Raw genomic sequence first — 18,135 nt, 5'->3', positions numbered from 1 at the left:
GCTATTTTAGGTTACCTATTGTTCGTGGATTGGAAAAAAGAACCGAAGAAAAAATGATGGAGACTAGGAATGCCAGTGATAGTAAGTATGACATTAACACATTTCCCAATTCCAGTTTTAAAAAGGTTTGATGGACCAAGTCTTTTCTGCTGTCACGCTTCCTGCTGTTGGACAAACAACTACCATCATGGAGCATCATCAAGAATCTCACACTGTTTTTCACCAAGTAAGAAAATTTTTGAACAGTTATTTTGTTGATATTAGTTATTTTATTGAATTTCAGGAGAGTCATCATGTTGAATCTCACCACGAGCATATGGAATTCTCCTCTTCTGGGGTAAGCAAATTTTTATTTACATTGTAAAGATTACTTTAACTTCAATTATAATCTGATTTTTTTTACTTCTGATTTGATAACTTATCAATTTTTTGCTCATCAAAACTGAAAATCAGTTGGTGCTCTTTGATTTCCGTGTTCGAAAAAGAATGACAGTATCGATTGATTTAAGAACAATTTTGTTGGAAAATGAACAAAAAATATTTTTTCAGGTTATCGTAGGAAACGTTGTTGGTCATGATGCCGTTATTCAACGTCGTCCAACTGTGGATACTGAAGATCAGCGGTCGGAGGTATATATTAAAATTAATCTTTCATTATTTTGAAAAAGAGCATTTATTTAGGTGTCCGCAATGTCAAAAGCCACATCAGTTTCTGTTCATTCTAGCGTTTCTCAAAAATCCGCTCAGGTATTTCAGTTCGAACAATGAAAACTATAAACGCCTTTTTCAGCACTACGATCTTCCACCTATCCCACAGTACGACATGCCTCCGATTGTTGTTGGGGAAGCTGTTGTTGGAAAGGCACCATCAGTTGCTTCTTCCAGATCAGGGTATATCTTAAGCTCACTCTACTGAAGAAATAATAAATAATTTTCACACACCTACAGGTCCCACCATTCCGTCGCTTCGCATCATTCGCATCACTCCCAACATTCCCATCATTCCGCTTTGACTCATGACAGCGAGTCGACTATTTCCGAGGGAACTCTTGTGAATGAGCCGATCGTCAGTTTTACAAAGATTAAAAAACAATTTATTCATGATTTTTCAGGTGGTCGGAGCACATGTTGCATCTGAAGCTCCAACCCCACTTGCTGTCGGACAATCATTCGAGCATGACGCAGTGATTGAGCAATTTAAAAATCTTCATGGAAGAGTAAATAAACATTTTCAAACTTAAAACACCTATAATTTCTTTTTCAGGATCAATCAGTGGTTTCCAGCATTGTTCCTGCCTCAGTTCACATTCAAAGTGACAGCGAGGACTCTATTGCTCCATCAAAGTTGACTCACTCGATTGCTGTTGTACGTTTTTAAATGACATATCAGTTAAACTGTGAATTGCTTTCAGGGAGGAGTTGTCGATTCTCACAATGGTGTCAATGTTTTGCACAGAAGTCACGAAGTTGAATTTGTGGACTTTGCTGCTCCAGCTTACTACCAACCACCATCAGTTGTCGTAAGTGTCAAGAGTTTGTGTTTTTTATTAATACAGCTTTGTTCAGGGCGCTTTTGATGCTCATAGCGAGGATTCGTTTGGTTTTGAGAAGGTGGAATATGTGGACACTCATGAGGACCATCACCACAAGTTGGAGGAACAAGTTCCGCAAGTTGTTCATGAACATGTTATTGAACAGCATTACGAGCCTTATCAAATCGTCCATGAGAACCATAATGTGTTATCGGTCGATTTCGGAGAGGATCAACACTCCATAACCCATCATGATCATGACCACCACCACCACCACCATGAATCCCATGTTACCCATACCTTCACCTCCAATGTGAAACAGTCCCGTTCTAACACTGCCTCCACTTACCAAAGTCGCCAAATGTTAGCACATAATGTTGGGCCTAAAATTACTGAGGAGTTGCGTCCGGCTGCGGTGCTGGAGGAGGAAGAGGTTGAGGTTAGGCCCCCAGTGATGGCCTACGTGGCTCCAATCCCAGTTAAGCCACCACGTACCCACGAAGAGAGTCATATCTATAACGCGTACGAAACGGAGATTCATCAGCAAAAGGATATCGTCAAGTCTACTACTGTTGTTCTGGAAGATGTCCGCTCAGGATCTGAAGGTATTCATATCCGAGCGGATAATTCTTCATCTGTTGATATTATAGGTGTTAGCTCCCTTCGCAGAAAGTTTGAGCATGGTGCTCCACCACCATTGTCGCCTGTCTTTGAAATGAAGAAGCATGAGCACCACAAGCATCTTGATCAACACCATCACCACAAACACCAAGACGTCGTCGTTGAGCAAACGCAATTCCAGGTCGGCGATAACTTCATCTCTTCTTCTTCTTCTAAAGCAATAGAGAATCATTATGACGTTCCTTTCGATTCTTATGAGATAGTTGATAAATCTGAAAACACTAAAAAATCCTCATCCTCTTACCACGCCTCCTCCTCCTACCACAAGCAAGCACCACCGCTGCCACTAGTCGATTACCATGTATATGACACGCCAACTGTTGAACATTTCTCCCATTCGCCAGCTTTCTATACTGACGATCAGCGCCACCATTATGTTCCCCAAATCAAGGTGATAACAGAGTATCGACACATCAACCCTCGTCATCATTACGTGGAAAGACAAATTAGAAAAGCTGATGGAAGTGCGATTGCACAAAGTCCGCAAGTTCAAACGATTGACTATTTTAAAGAAATCAACAGGGCTCACCATTTTGTCCCATCTACGCCACCATCGCTGTTTAACAACAAGCGAGAAAGTTTCCACCATCACAGCTTTATTCCAAACAGTTTGGAAGCTGAAAGAAAGAGTCGTAGTGTTGAAAGAGCGCACCATTATCTCCCAGATTCACCAGCGAATGTGAAAGATCAGAGAAAAATAATCAGGGAACATCATTATGTTCCTCTTGAGAAACGCTCTCAATCGTTGGATTTAAAAGTAGTTCATCCTGAACATCACTATGTTCCACTTGTCAGAAAAACAACGGAGGATCATCAACAAAAAGTGAATCACGAACATCATTTCATACCAGCGGAGAAAAAAACCGAAGCAGTCAAAGATGTTGTTCACGAGCATCACTACATTCCACTGACCGCTCATAAAACTGATGAACATAATGTGAATATCACTCGAGAGCATCATTACATTCCGTTGAAAACGGAGCAAGTGCAGAGCAAAACAGAAATTGAACGTCACAATCAATACGTTCCAATGACTACTCACAAGGAAACAAAATCGTTTGATACTGGAAGAAGCCACTCTTATATCCCATTAGGTGGAAATGTGGAGCAGTCAAAAACCGAGATTTTTCGTCAGCACAACTTTGTTCCTGTTGTTGATAAAAAGGAAAAAAACGTCGAAGAAATCAATCAAAAGCATAATTATGTGCCAGCTCATTCGAATGTGGCTGTTTCCGATAAAGAGCCGATAAGCCGTCATCACAACTTTGTGCCGCTTGCAACCAAAACTGTAGAAGAGACGCGTCACTCTAACGACTTAAGTCATCATCACTATATGCCACTGCCAGCAAAAAGGGAAGAGGGAAAGACGGCAGCGGGTGATAAGGTCGGCTACGAACATCACTATTACCCGTTGGCATCGAATACTGAACGAGTTTCGGTTCACAAAGGACAAGAGCACCACTACGTGCCTCTTATTGCTAAACCAACGGAGAGTCACGCTTCCAAAATTGTCATTCAGCATCAATATATTCCGCTAGCTATGAGACATCAAAGTGTACCGAGACTTCCTTCGGAGCACAATTATATTCCGATTGCTATTCATGACGATTCGCATCAAAAAGTCGATTTGACGAACCATCAATATTTGCCACCTATTGTTAACGCCGAACAGAAAGAAGCTGTTAAGTTGTATGAGCATCAATATGTTCCACTTCCGCCCAAAAAGGATAGTTTCGCGGTAAGAAAACTTGAAGGAAAAGACCACCATTATGTTCCTCTTGTCCAGAACTACTCATCAAAAGCTCCACAACTTCCACGAGAACATCATTACTATCCGGCACCTGTTCGATCAGTAGAGCATCATCAAAAACATGTTCATGAGCAACATAACTATATTCCTGCAGTCCATCATCATGAAACAAATCATCAACTTGATCGTCAACATGGATATATTCCAGTCGCTGCAAAACACGAAGCAAAGAAAAATGTACTCTATGAGCATCAGTACATTCCGCCAATCACGAGAACGGAGCAAACGAATGGTTATGATAGAAGACACAATTATGTTCCGGTTGGAAAAACTGCAAAAGCGACAACGACAGACATCCACGTGCATCAGGATCATCAATATGTACCGCAAGCCAGCCCAAGGAAAACTATTTCGGAGGTGAATCGCTCTCACAATTACATTCCAGCCCTTCCTCCCAAAGAGCACCAATCCCGGCATGAGCACTATCAGTCTCATTCTTACCTTCCCCCTAGTCAAAAATCTACCTCACATCAATCTCCGCCTAAACTCATCAACCACTCTTTTGTCCCTCAGATTCCACACAAGACCAAGGATAATCAAGTTGTTCATGAGCATGGATATGTGCCACCTGTCAAAAAATCGGATTTAAAAACCTCTGTCGATCATTCCAAGCATGAATATTTGCCATCAGTGGTGCACACGGAGTCCAAGGATGATTTCAAACATTCGAAACATGGATATGTTCCATCATTGGAACACTCACAGAGAATTGAACGAGGCGTCGTTTCCACCCACAACTACGTGCCTCCTGTCACTAAGATCATCGAAAAAAACGCCTCCGATCCCACAAAGCATGGATATCTCCCACAATCGAAGCGTTCAAAGAGTAGTGATCAAATTGATCATTCAAAGCATGGCTTCCTTCCATCCATCAAACATCAGGAAGCTCAAGATCATGCAGATCACTCAAGACATGGGTATGTTCCACCAACGAAAAAGGCCCACAACGATTATTGGGGATTTGAGCGAGACCATCATTATGTTCCGGACACACTGAAAAAGGATAAGATCAAACAGATTCATCGTGAGCACAATTTTGTCCCATCAGTTGTTCCAGCCAAGCCCGATGAAAAATTCGAAGGACAAGATCACCACTACGTGCCGTCTGTTAGAAAAACAACCGGAATCACTTCTGAGATCGAACATCGCCACAATTTCGTTGAGAAGATTCCTTCTAAACACGAAACTCCAAAACTACCAGAAACTCATAACTACGTGCCAACTGTTCACAAATCCCAAAATTTGGACCGAAGCACATTGGAGAAGCACAATTACGTCCCCACTTACCAAAAGAAATTTGAGCCTCGTCGAACTGATATACGTCATCACAACTATGTGCCAACAATTGTCAAACCACATGAACATCGTGATAACTTTGATCACCATCATTACGTTCCACAAATTGCAAAACCTTCAGATGTGAAACTAAGTGACTATGACAAGCACCATTACGTTCCACCAGTTTTCGAAAAGAGTGTTGTCAATCAAGTTGAGTACGAACACAAGTACACTCCAACTGTTGTCAAGAGTACTGAACCAAGAATTTTGAATCACACGCAACATCATTACACTCCATCTCATCAAATTGTATCCAATACATATGACGATATCGACACTCATCATGGATATTTGCCTCAAATTCCGAGGAAAGAAACCGCAGCTCGTGTTCCATTGGGTCATCATTTTGTGCCACAAATTCCACACAAAGAAGTGGCTCCTGACTACGATCATCATCACCACTATGTGCCATCTGTTCAGCCCAAAGCGCCAACTCCAGCCGTAGATTACCAACATCACTATTTGCCTTCAGTCAAGAAACCAACTAGCACTACCACTGATATGATTCGACAACAAAGGAAAAAAATTCTGAAGAGCACTGATGATGATGAAGATCAAGAAAATCAGTATGTGGCGAAACCACCAGTCTACACAAATGCATTCGTAAAACCGTACAAGACAATTCCTGATGAACCAACAAACTACATGCTCAAAAATGGAAAATCTCGTAACAATGGCATTCCTGAGGAGCCATCGCAACCAGTTCCCAAACCTCGCTCTTTCACCTCTCCTCAGCCTGATTATTAGATATGCCAGATTTCTTAAATTTATTTTTTAACTTAGTACTTTTTTCTCATTTTTTGAAACTTGACTTCCAAATCTCTTTTGCCCAATTTCCCCATCCCCCATCTATAATATCATTAGGTATGCCAACTTACATCCGGCGTTATCAGTAAACAAAAAATTGCAGAAAGTGAGTGAGCACGTGCAGTTGGGCGGTTCCCGGAAGTCGACAATCCAAAGTGGACATCATCACCACCATCATCATGATCACGAGAATCGCAACGATGTTCCATCGAGACCATCAAGTGTTGCTAATTATGTCAAGGTAACATATTCTTGTAATTAGAAAATCCCATTCAATCACATTCCGGAACACACGACATAAAAGCTCACTTATTATTTTCAGCACCAGCCACATTCTCGCACCTCGACGGTGAGCACTGTTCGTGGAGCTCCAGTTCAACGTAAGTATATTTTGGAATTTGTTTTTTGTACAACGTTGGAATTTCTAGATGTTTGTTTAGATAACACTTAATACACATAACATTCTGATATTGATGATACCTTCATTTTTTAGGTGTCAATCCAACTGTTCAACAGCATGTTATTTACAATCCATACGGAGACCATCAATCTGTTCGTGTCGTGAAAAATGTTCGAGAGTTTGTCAACGTTTTTGGAGCAACTCACGTTGTTCCACCACCAACTCCTCTTGCTGGAGTGCCACGACTTTCCCAAAGAAGCCCAATTTCTCATGAAACATTCCAACCGCATGATGAGTGCAACTCTGTGAAATCTTCTCGTAAAAACACATTAGTTTCGGTTGGAAAAGGAATCCAAATTAATGATGTAAAATGACTTTATTTGAAAGAAAAAAAAAATTGAGTTTTAAGGCTCCACGCAAATCAACTTGTTCATCTGTTGCCTCTTCTCGCTCGTCATCTGTCTCCACTGTTTCTGCTCCAATTCTTGTTGGTGGAAATATTGCTGTTCCAACTCCGGTAATTTTGTTTTTTTTTCAATAACTTAGTAACTTAATTTGTTCAGAGATCCCGCAATGCTACTCTCACACAAGAAAACGTCCACGAGCACGACGTAAGTTTACAAAGTTGAACAATAATTTATTTTGTTTTATTTTTAGCAATATGACGATTTGATTCATGTTGCTGATATGCGCAAGCTTTTTGAAAACTATGGACCTGCTCATCTTCCGGAATACGCGTCGAACCCATCTGCTTACATTCACTAATTCTATTTGTATTATCTTAACTGCAATCCAACTTTTTAAATGTTTTATTCTAAACCTGTGATAGCTAGTCATTTTCTGTTATTTTTGACACTTTTTGTACTTATTCTGGGGTAGTTGGGCTTCTTTTTCTTATTTTCTCTTATTTCGTCAAGTGGTAAACTTAATAAATTTATTTTCACTAAACTTCGTTGTTTGGAAAAGAAGCTTCAAGATATCATACAGCAGAAATTCATTTCGTACTCGAAAGTTTATGTTCGCCCAACTTTTTCAATGCATGAAAGGCGGTCATGGAAAACGTGTGCGAGGAGCAGTGAGGCCCTCTCTTCCCCCTCTGTGCATATCGATTTTTGTCCTTATTTAGTCTTCTAATGCTCTTTGAGCTGTGCCATCTTCATGAAAGAAAATAATAATGCGGAGATTCTCGAGCTCAAGAAACAAGTAAGAACTTTTTATTAAAAAATTATATATTTTTTTTGCAAAATCGTTTTCTGACTATAACTATGTTTAATACATAATTATAGTTTACCGCTCTCCAACAAAAATGCGGTGCGAAAACAGACACGATCGTGAGACTCGGACAAGATTTGGAGAAATCTGAGAATGAGAAAAAGGGACTTGCGGCCAGAGTCGAAACACTAGAACGAAATTTGGAAAGATCTGAAAGAGAATTGCAGTTAGTATGTGCGGTAAGTCAACCTTCATTAAATAAATCATTATCAAATTTTTAACGAATTTTAATTTAGTGTCAGAACGACATGAAAATAAAATTCGGAACAGAGCGACAGGATTTGATAGAAGATATTGAAAAGTACAAGCGAGAAAATCAACAATTAAGGACCGACAGGCAAGAATTGTTGGACCAAAAAGCTGACTTGAAAAAAGACTGCAAAACGTTTCGACAGACAATTGCTCAGTTTGAGGTAAACATTTGAATATTTACAGAATATCGAGAAACATTTCTACTTATTTCATTTCGTTTTTTTTTAATTTAAAATGATTATATTGAGAGATTTATTGCAACAGAAACAAAAAATCTTGACAAAAAAACGAGTTTATTTCATAAAATTGATTCATTCGTTTTTCAGGTACAAATACCTTTTAATCTTTTTAAAAAGTTCATACATAATAATATGAGACTTTGCAGCAAAGTCTAATATTATTATGTAGCATAAATTTAATTTATAGCCATTATATTGTTTTATAAACAATCTTCGATAAAAACATTTTGCGAAATTTGTACTTAATTTTTTAAAATTAGCTTCAATGTTTATGGCTTTTAGGTAGAAAAAATGGGAGGACCGGTTCGAAATTCATTTTCAACGGAAAATGACGAAGTTTCAAAGCTGGAAGCTCATGAAAAACTTCAGGCAAAGGTTTGTTCCGTTTCAATTTGGTTTGCCATAATTGTTTTTCAGTGCAAAGGTCTTGAATCGGATCTCCGGTCTATGCTTGGAATCAAAGAAGAGCTGCTCATGGAACGCGACGAAATGCAGCGGAAGGTAGCAAGATTGAGCAACGAGTTGAGTTATTTGTTGAATGGAGATCCGAGAAGGGTAAGTCAAGTATTCCCTTTTTTATACACCTGGTATTCGGATTGTTTTTGAGTTGAATTCTAATTGGCGTATTTAGGTGGCCGAAGATTTGGACAGTTTAGTGGCCGAAAACCGGTTTTTGAAAGCCAAACTAAACACTGCAGAAGAAGAGAGTGAGTCCATAAAAATGACACTTGCCAAATACAAACAAATGGCCGAAGCTGTAAATGTACAGGTAACTTTTTGGAATCATTATCGCCTATGTGAAAATTTTATTTCAAGACGATGGTGAATAGATCTCCAAAGGCTGGCGAAGGAGATGACAAACCAAGTGTAGCAGTCATCAATATGAAACAAAGTGAGACTTTTTGGACACAGTTTTTGTACTTCGTATTCCATTATTTTCCGGCATATTTCAGTTCGTGAGTTGCTAGCTTCTCATGCCATCGAACTCGTCGAGTCCGATTATCGTGCGATAACAACTATTCTGCTCGATTTGTGCAATGATAAGCAAATGGCGTTGGCACACTCACGTCGTGCTAACAAGTGGGAGTCATACAACGTTTCAATAAGGAATACTGTTTTTTTTTCAGAGTACTGGGAATGAGATTACATGAAGTTGAATCAAAGCTTGCTGTATTAGATATAAAGTCAAGAAGTTCAAGTCCGAGGCATGAACTCCCTCGAGATGAAGACATTGAACTGGTAGTCCCAAAGGCAGTGGCAAGTACATCGAGTAAATGAATAAATCGTTTAAATGTCAACCTTTTCCAAACATCTCACCATTTATTTACAAAAAAACAACTATAAAACAAAAAAGTTAAATTATAATTTGATTGGGAATCTTCACGTTCGTAATAGCGGGCAGGGTGTGGCAAGAAGCACGTCTTGTGTTCGTCGCCACGTTTCACATGCTTTCAGATTAAAATAACACGAGTTTCGGTATATGTTCTCATGTTGGTCACAAATAACAGACAACTCATCTGTACATCCAGCGGGACAGCATTTTCCTGAAAACAAGTAGTTCAATAGTTGTATTGAAGTAACAAGAAAACAAACCTTGGTAGTCCAGGGTTAACGTTGTGTTTTGAGTATGAATCTTGTCAAATATACACTTTGAGTTATGAAAGTGACAAAGAGAATCATGAGTTCGACCTCTTGAGTCACATACCGGCTGTCCGGTTTTTGGGCACGAAGCTAATGCACAACACTCTCCTGAAAAGTTGCATCTGTTTGAAATTTTGAAATTTATTTTTTTATTTAAGGTGATTCATTATAATCAAATTGTCAGGTATATGTACATGTTCCATTTTAAACATGTGTATTCAATGAGTTAATATTGAGTACACGAAAAATTTCAACTTCATTTTTTTTGCTCTTTTTTTTTGCTGTTGTTGGTTTGAAAAAACTTTAATATACCTGTATGAACAATGTTTAGAGTCTTCTGAGATATGGTTTGTGCCATACATCTTCTTTGTTGATAAACACAATGATTCATATGAGTTTGACCCTCTGAATCACAAACTGCTCCAGAACTTTCACACTCTCCTTTTGGGAGAAGACAACACTCTCCTGAATAGGCAATGCTGAGCGTTTTGTTTACTCGTTCTGCTTCACATTGTGCAATTCTGAAAGTGTCAGTATTTGCGGTCACAGAAAATAGGACAATATATGAGCCTACCTGAATCTGCAAATGTTCGGATGTGTAATTGTTCCGTCGCAAACTGGGGTTTTATCTTCATCACATGGCTGGTTACAGCATTGTCCCTTTAATTAATGTAACTAATCTGATTTAAAGTTAAAAAAAAAATAATATTTTTGTCCTTATAATGGCATTGGAAACCTTTCGTTCAAAAATTTATTTCAGAGTTTACCTGATAGGAAACTTGAATGGTTTTCTTGTTCTTTTTCATCTGAATGCATGCATTTTGATCCATGAGACACATATTCGCATGGGTTACTCCTTCAGTATCACAAACTGGTGAGAAGACAGAAATGTCGCAATTTTCGATTCTACAGCATTCTCCTGAAATTAATATTTTTATTTGAAACTAGAAAAATTGCAAACCGTCGTAATCTTTCACCAGTTTATCTCCAGTTGTCACATTATTTTCTACAAGACATCGAATTTTATCTAGTTCACACTCGTTCACAATGTTCTGCCCATTTGATGCACAAACTGGGCTGTATTCTTTTGGACACGCGTTGTTACATTCCTTGACTTCATTGCAAACTTCAAATTTGTCAATTGTAAGAACATCCCCAAATGTTCGTTCGGCAATACATCTTTTGACTCCGAAATGGCATATGTTCTGATGAGTACTTCCTTTACTATCACAAACTGGGCTGAAATCGGACGGACAGTTGGTATCACAACACATTCCGGTGTAAGCAACTTCAATCGTCGAGCTGAAACTCTGATCATCTATATTTGAAAAACTATCAAACTTCATTACTTCGCCGATTCACAAATCTCTTTCTGAAGGGAGCATGCGTTGGTAAAAGTAACTCCGTTAGTTCCACATAGAGGATCATATGAGTTGTCACATTCCATAGAACAATTAAAAGTATTTTCTCTTTTGAATTCTATGTTTGGTTTTTGGAAATTTCGATTGCTTGAAAAGTCATCGGTTAGCATATCTCTGAAACAAGATCTGCATTTCAATTTTTCATAATTTTCCTACTTTTCGCAAATCCCTTGTGAAACAACGACAAGCTTTGGTTGATCTAATTTCTTCAGCTTGCAGTTTTCGATGTTTAGTTCGCATTCTGTCAAAAACGTAGCTCCACTATCAGTGCAGACTGGATCCGGTTTTTCAGTATCGCATGACTCAACAGGAGGGCAACATACTCCAATCTGAATATCAAAAACAATTGATGAAACAATTTCTTTCCTAACTTACATATTGAACAGTTAGGTTCACACCGTATCCGCGCTCAAAAATGCAAGACAACATTTGATATTCACACAGTGATTTTGTAGATTGGTCTTCCAAGCAAACAAAAGACTCATCCGGGGAATTTTCTGCTGGGAGAGCACATGGAGAATCTAGACATTCGCTGCATTTTCCTGAATTCAACTATTTGAATGTTTTTTTTTCCAAAAAGTGTAACCTTTGAATAAAACTTCTAATTCAGAATCCAAACATTTCTGTTTTCTAAACTGACATAGATTTTCATAAGTGGAAAAATCAGATGCACAAATAGGGTGTTTATCATCAGTGCACGGCATTTGGCATGCTTCCTTTGAAATACAGTTCTCTTCAGTAGCAATGTGAATTTGATGTCCTTTGCTAGCAGCAATGCAGCGAGAGTAGGTAAACTCGCACAGATTTCTGAAATAGTGAAAATGCTGTTTCAATAAAATTATTAATGTGTTTATTGAAATTGTTGGACTGATTTTGTACAAGAAACTCATCAAGAATTACTCTTGAAGTATTGGCTACTGTGTAAAAGCTGTATACAAACATTTTATATGGTAAGTTAAAACCTGATTTTAAACAATTAGTTAAGGTGATAATTTGTGGTACATCTACCCCATAAGATTCAACACATTTTTCAGTGAATATGCATTTTTCCAATGACATTTTGAACAATAATTCGTAATGTTTCAACCCCATTTCCAAAATTTGATTTGACAAAAAGTGTGATGATATTCCAATAAAATTTCAACGAGATAGTTGTAATTGCTTACCCATGCAAATTTCCTGCCGAGTCGCATACCGGTTGTCCATCTGTTGGGCAATTAGGTTTTGGACAATCGAAGAAAGCTACGTCAAGTGGTGTTGTGGTTTCGATTTCTATCTCCAAAATGGATTTTGTCGTTGGGTCCGGAAGCGTTGAAAATGTGACTGTTGGTACTTTAATTGTCGTTGTCACGATTGTTGATGAGGGTGATGGAGTGCTTGTGGTACTTTTCTTAAAAACAATTTTTCGATTTTGACGATTTTTTTCACTTACCAAGACTTTCTCAAATGCGCTTACAATGAATGTAGTTTTTTCAGATGCAACAGTTTGTTTTAACTGTGAAGTAGTGGTTGATTCAGCAACTGATTTGGAAGTTTTTATTACAACATTTGAAACTGTTGCCCTCATCTCCACATTTTCCACTGCATTATCTATTTTTCTATTTTTGACACACGGCCGCAAATATCTCAAATACGGCGAGCGAATTCCTAGCTGAAGAAATGTTTGGTAAGTGCATCAATTTTTCAATAACACTTAAACCTTTCGCATGTTGCAATTGTATTGCTGAAAATGACACAGGTTTTGATGAGTGTTATTGGCTTCATCGCAAACGGGCTTCACGTCGCGACTGCAAGTCCTTGGGCAAATTTCGTCCTGGAAGTTGAGAAATTACGTGACTTTTCTCTCGATTTCAGTCAGTACTTTAAGAGTAAACTGAGGACTTCTCTCATGACACGATTTGATGTGAACAAGCACGCGTTCTTCATCTTCATTGTTTCTGGCCTCACAATTGTATTGAATAAAAGAGCAAAGAGTAGGATGCGTCTGAAATATAAACTTCAAAACACATATGTATACAGAATTTAAATATAGCATATTTAGAGATTAAGTATAATTAGACGTTTAATTTTAAGTATTGCATAGGTTCTTAAAGTTTTAGTAGCGCAAGTGGAAGCATTGCTTTAAAACTTGCCTATGACTTTACAGTGACCAAATAGCATAATTTAAAAATATATTGTTTTATTACTTTTATGATTTTCTGAAAATTGGAAAAATCGCAGTTTTTCACTTTTTTTGGAAGTCGTCGATCAAAAAACATCTGATTTCTTTGAATTTTATGATCTATGTTTAAAAATTAATATTCAAACTTTGTAGAAATTCCAACATGCAGCAGTGCTATAGTTTTCTCCAAAAGTGGCAAAAACTCAGTAATTGGTATTTTTCACTATCAATAAAAATGTTTCAAACACTTTTTGAAAAGTTCTACTATGATATTGGTTTGGGATTAAGAACTTAGTTTTAGAGTACAGGAAAAGAAAAGGTATCTCGACGAGCAAAACTTAAACTGGGAAACTTTAATTTTTTATTTTCAATACATACCATATTACGATTATCACAAATAGGAATCTTTTTCTCATCCTTTGGACATGTTATACATGTACTTTTTCTCTAAAATGAAAACATTATTGAATCCAAATTTTCCTTCAAACTCACTGCTCTACAAGCTCCTGAATGAGCAATATCTATTACACTGCCATCTATTTTATTGATCTGAAATGTGACGTTTGAGCATTATCTCCAATAAATTATTTTCACCTTGCAAGCAAAAAACTTGAACTGACAAACATTTTTATGAGTTCGATTTCTAGTGTCGCAGACCGGATCCCATGATTTATCGCACTCTTTGATACTGCATGCACGATTAAGATCGTTGCGCTGAAAGAGGAATTCGAAATCTTTGACATTCTTCAAATTTTCTGCCTCTCGAGACTTGTTTGCTTAAATTTTTACCGTGTAAAGAAAAAAACATGTCAAGTAAGGTTACAATTTAGTCTTTGTGAAATCAGCCTGGTCTTTCTTTTTTGAAAGCGAAAAAGAAATGCTGTAATCGGAGATAGCATCAGTTTGAATAATGGCTTTGATTCTATCGCCTCTAAGCATACCTACTACACCGATTACTGACAGAGTTTACCGCTTCTTAGAAAAACTAACCGTCAGAGGTGAATGATTTTCACGATGCTTTGAAGCAGAGGTTTTTGCAATGACCTTGTTAATAAAAGTCTCATTTCTTGATGGTTTTTCAGATTTCATCGGGATTGTTGTGGATGCAGTTGTTGTGAGATCGGGTGCCACAGTGCTGGCTTCCGTCGTTTCCAAATAAGGTTCATCTGCGTAGGAGGTGTATGATTCCACTCCGGCCAATTTGAATCGCTGGGTCTCTAAACCGTTGAATCAGATCACCAAAGTCCATGTGATTGTCGTTCCACACATTCCTACCACCTACCTCGACTCCTCAAACAAAACTTTCTATCCTCTGCCAGTTGAATTCGTTGACTCTCTAATTGTAATTCGCATCTTCGCATTTGGAACCTTGAAACGGAACATGTTTATCAGACGGTGATCGAACTGTCCACTCACACACACAGATTTCGATACACAGACCCATTCGTGTCACATACCGGGTCGAATTCAGTATTCGTACAATTATGATTGCAGTCTTTCGAAGAACATCGGCCCATGTGTAGTTTCGTCAACGACAAGCCCATGCTTTTCTTCATGATACATTGAAATTGAGCAAAATGACAATCATTGATATGTGTTTCTCCTAAAAATTAAAATCTTCTGTGAAAATATTTAGAAACTACAGGGTAAACAATAATTTTTGGAAACTTCTTCTTTCATGTGAGAAGTTATTTTAAACTTTCGAAATAAAGTATTCAGTAGAATAATTTTGTTTGTTTTCAGAAATATTATGTATAAAATTCTTGTCAAAATGTTGAAACATTATAAAACTTCTTTCGTGTTCGAAAGTATTTTAAATATTTCATTAATAAAATTATAAAGATTGATTTATTTGTTACAATCACTAAGTTTATCACAATGAGTTTTTATAGTTTAGTTCTGCCATCTAGAACATTAATAAAATTTTCAATTTTAAAAAGGAACAAATATTGACATTAAAAAAGAGGTTTGAATATTTTTAATCGGATGCTCCGTGAACATATTCGATTTTTAAACTAGCGTACCGTTTGCAAGTTTTTATTTAATAAAAAACTTTTTTTTGAGAAATATTATTAGGATCAGTTTTTTATGCACTCCACGTACGTTTTTTTTTTCAGAATGTCATTGTTTTAACCCCAATTACGTTATATATACTTCACAACTGAATGGAAAATGAAACCAATATATTTTTATCAAAATTAATTAAAATTCTGAAAGTTCAACAACTTCTGTTATAATGCGATTAGTTCTAGACGTTACACACTTTTTTCTAATATGTATATTATTTGAACGAGTGCAAATGATTTTTTTTCCAATCTAATTCTCAAACACTAACCGAAGTTGTCACATATCGGCGTTCCTACTTTCTCACACTCCTTTTTGTCGCAGCAGGTGCCGTTGTAAAAGAAAAGAAGATCTGTGAAAATAAGTCATTAATCGTAACATAGGGGTCATATCTAAAAAACAAAGAGTACCTTCGTTTGTGCGTTGAACACATCGCAAAAAGCACAAGTTGTTGTAAGTAACGTTGTCGGTCCCGCAAACAGGACGAATCACGCTAGGACAGTCGCAATCCGGTGGTGGCGAGAATCCTGTAAAAAGCAAAATTAGCATTTTCTCTTGCATGTATTTTCACTCATAAACATCATATCTGTCATTCAACACATTACTCTAGCCATTAGCCACCAAAAGGAATAAAAAGAAGACATCCGGATAAAGATGTTCACACTTGTCTCATCTTTGACTTCTTCTTCATATCTATCACACGTTTTTCTGTGCTAGACCTGTTGAACAGAAAAATAACCTTCAAAAAGAATATCAGAAAGTGGTAAGAACACACAAGTAGGTAAATGGATGTAGGAAACGAGGAAGGAAGTAAGACTTTTGTAAGGAAAAAGATAAATGAACTAACTAAGATAATTTTTAAAAAATTTTTATTCGTGGCCAATTGTTAATTATGTATACCTTTTTGATTCTCTTCTTCTTCACACCTGCTATCAATAACAATTATTAGGAGAAATAAGATAGAAAGAAACACGTTTCTACGGATAAGCATGCTGGTTGGCGGTGTTCCACATGAAGACGATTGAGGGAGATGATCAGTGATTAAGAACCCAATGGGATAAATCACAAAAACAGATGTGTGAAACCGTATGGAAGTACTTCTTAAGACACGGAAGGATTCCGTAGACTTTGCAAACAAGGGGTAACGTCAAATGCGGGCGCCGTCACTGGAGGCCGTCAACTTGCGAAAAGGCAAGTTCTCTTTACTCATCGTCAGTAACTCCTCCCATCATTTTTTTTTGGTCTTACGTCGAGAAAATGAGAGGTTGACGGGTGCGTAAAAGGGAAAGGATAGCAACGAGCTTTAATTGAAAGATCGAACAGCTGATTCGATGGGATTACACTAGCTACGGAAATTTTGAAAAGTGACACTTAAGATGATAATTTGTTAGTTGAACTTGCTACAGATCCATATCAGCTTCCGTTGCGGTGTAAGTGTGATAACGATGCGAATTTAATGAAACAACTTGATGCCCATTGTAAATGTGTAAAAATATTATGTGTGGTCTCAACAAGCTTTGCAAAGTTGTTCAGAAAATCAAAAACTGATAATCACTATGATATCAGCATTGCTATGCTTTATTGGAAGCATAGGTACTTTTGGGCTCAACTAAGGTGAAGTAGCGTCAGTAGAGAAGTTATCGAAGCTTACTACAATGGTGTTAAAATTAGAAAATATTATAGTAAAAGTTCTCAAAAGCGTTTAAAACATTGTTTTTTTGTAGTCGAAAAGCGACGCAAACACGTTTTTGACTGAAAATATTTTAAAAATGTGGAAAAAACAATTGGAAATGATTTTGTTCACATTTCTAAACCATTTATGTTTAAACACTGTGGGGGACTGTGCTTTTCTTTTTACAAAGGTTGGTACAAACTCATTCTTTGTCGTTTTTGTCTGTTAATATAAACATTTCAAAATGATTTGACCAGTTTTAGTACGATATTCGATACTTTCGGCTCTACAGGAGTAGTTTTAGCCAAAAATCCAATTTTTCAATCATTTGTTATGCTTGTTACGCTATTACCGTATTTCCTCTATTAGTCTTGCACCCCTATGTGACGATTGAAAATTATTTTCGCATGCAAGACTAATAGAGGAAATACGGTATGTTATTCAAGAGTTCAAAACTATTTTAATCGGAAGATTAGTTTAAAGAAACGAGCAACTGTATTCAGTACAGTTTAAGTGCAATCTTCAAAACAGTTCATTAACGTTCAGTTAAGTTAAGTTCATTGAGTTCCGGAACATAATCCTCGTTATCATAGTAAGATTTAAATTTTCTTTTACTCATCTCAATAGTTTCACAGACGACACTCACTTGACCTGATGAAATCACTATTACTGATTCAGAAATAATTGAAAAATTGCATTTGCAGATATTTAGTGCCAGCAGTAATGTAATCATTTTCGAACATGGGTGTGTTCATATGTAGTTGAAGGTACACAAATTATATCTTATAAACAAAGATATTTGATTCTTTCCATGGTGCGGTTGATGTTAGTCGGCCTGAGCGGAA

General features: G+C 37.3%; 3 protein-coding genes across 8 annotated transcripts; 2 read left to right on the top strand and 1 right to left on the bottom strand.

Annotated features, from left to right (window-relative positions):
- Positions 1-4: 4 nt before the first annotated feature.
- On the top strand, positions 5-7,516 carry hpo-34 (the record flags this gene model as incomplete). Of its 6 annotated transcripts, none has more annotated exons than NM_077522.7 (18): positions 8-81; positions 126-226; positions 284-337; positions 550-630; positions 682-747; positions 791-891; positions 949-1,066; positions 1,113-1,217; positions 1,265-1,366; positions 1,413-1,520; positions 1,567-3,951; positions 4,000-6,225; positions 6,272-6,409; positions 6,491-6,548; positions 6,662-6,933; positions 6,978-7,085; positions 7,132-7,179; positions 7,226-7,516. In NM_077522.7, the coding sequence occupies 12 exons, from the start codon at positions 54-56 to the stop codon at positions 6,106-6,108; spliced, it is 5,358 nt and encodes a 1,785-aa protein (NP_509923.1). The 6 variants fall into 6 exon arrangements, 5 of the variants coding, with proteins under 5 accessions (NP_001380124.1, NP_509923.1, NP_509922.2 ...); NM_077521.6 differs by lacking the exon at positions 4,000-6,225 and having other exon boundaries at positions 11-81; positions 1,567-2,137; positions 2,183-2,334; NM_001029443.6 differs by having other exon boundaries at positions 54-81; positions 4,000-4,380.
- Positions 7,517-7,619: 103 nt separating this feature from the next.
- Positions 7,620-9,629, top strand: ccdc-149 (Coiled-coil domain-containing protein 149). Its single transcript, NM_077520.3, has 9 exons — positions 7,620-7,771; positions 7,855-8,019; positions 8,077-8,253; positions 8,614-8,706; positions 8,749-8,886; positions 8,963-9,100; positions 9,148-9,223; positions 9,285-9,411; positions 9,459-9,629. Exons 1-9 carry the CDS (start codon positions 7,727-7,729, stop codon positions 9,607-9,609), a joined length of 1,110 nt encoding a protein of 369 aa, NP_509921.1. The 5' UTR covers positions 7,620-7,726; the 3' UTR covers positions 9,610-9,629.
- A 9-nt stretch (positions 9,630-9,638) lies between these two features.
- F29G6.1 (Kazal-like domain-containing protein) lies at positions 9,639-16,804 on the bottom strand. Its single transcript, NM_077519.4, has 23 exons — positions 16,519-16,804; positions 16,029-16,145; positions 15,890-15,970; positions 14,971-15,157; positions 14,837-14,922; positions 14,545-14,771; positions 14,149-14,268; positions 14,047-14,103; positions 13,933-14,001; positions 13,255-13,377; positions 13,093-13,206; positions 12,826-13,044; positions 12,560-12,783; positions 11,980-12,200; positions 11,769-11,935; positions 11,550-11,722; positions 11,322-11,507; positions 10,934-11,274; positions 10,740-10,891; positions 10,547-10,632; positions 10,285-10,493; positions 9,925-10,080; positions 9,639-9,875 (listed from the first exon to the last, which is right to left on the bottom strand). The coding sequence occupies exons 1-23, from the start codon at positions 16,607-16,609 to the stop codon at positions 9,712-9,714; spliced, it is 3,570 nt and encodes a 1,189-aa protein (NP_509920.3). The 5' UTR covers positions 16,610-16,804; the 3' UTR covers positions 9,639-9,711.
- Between the last annotated feature and the right edge of the window lie 1,331 nt (positions 16,805-18,135).

The sequence above is a fragment of the Caenorhabditis elegans genome, chromosome X (genome assembly GCF_000002985.6).
Source record: "Caenorhabditis elegans chromosome X".
NCBI classification, from domain to species: domain Eukaryota; kingdom Metazoa; phylum Nematoda; class Chromadorea; order Rhabditida; family Rhabditidae; genus Caenorhabditis; species Caenorhabditis elegans.
Note: the sequence above shows the minus strand (reverse complement) of the source record. Positions and strands in the feature narration are given on the sequence as shown.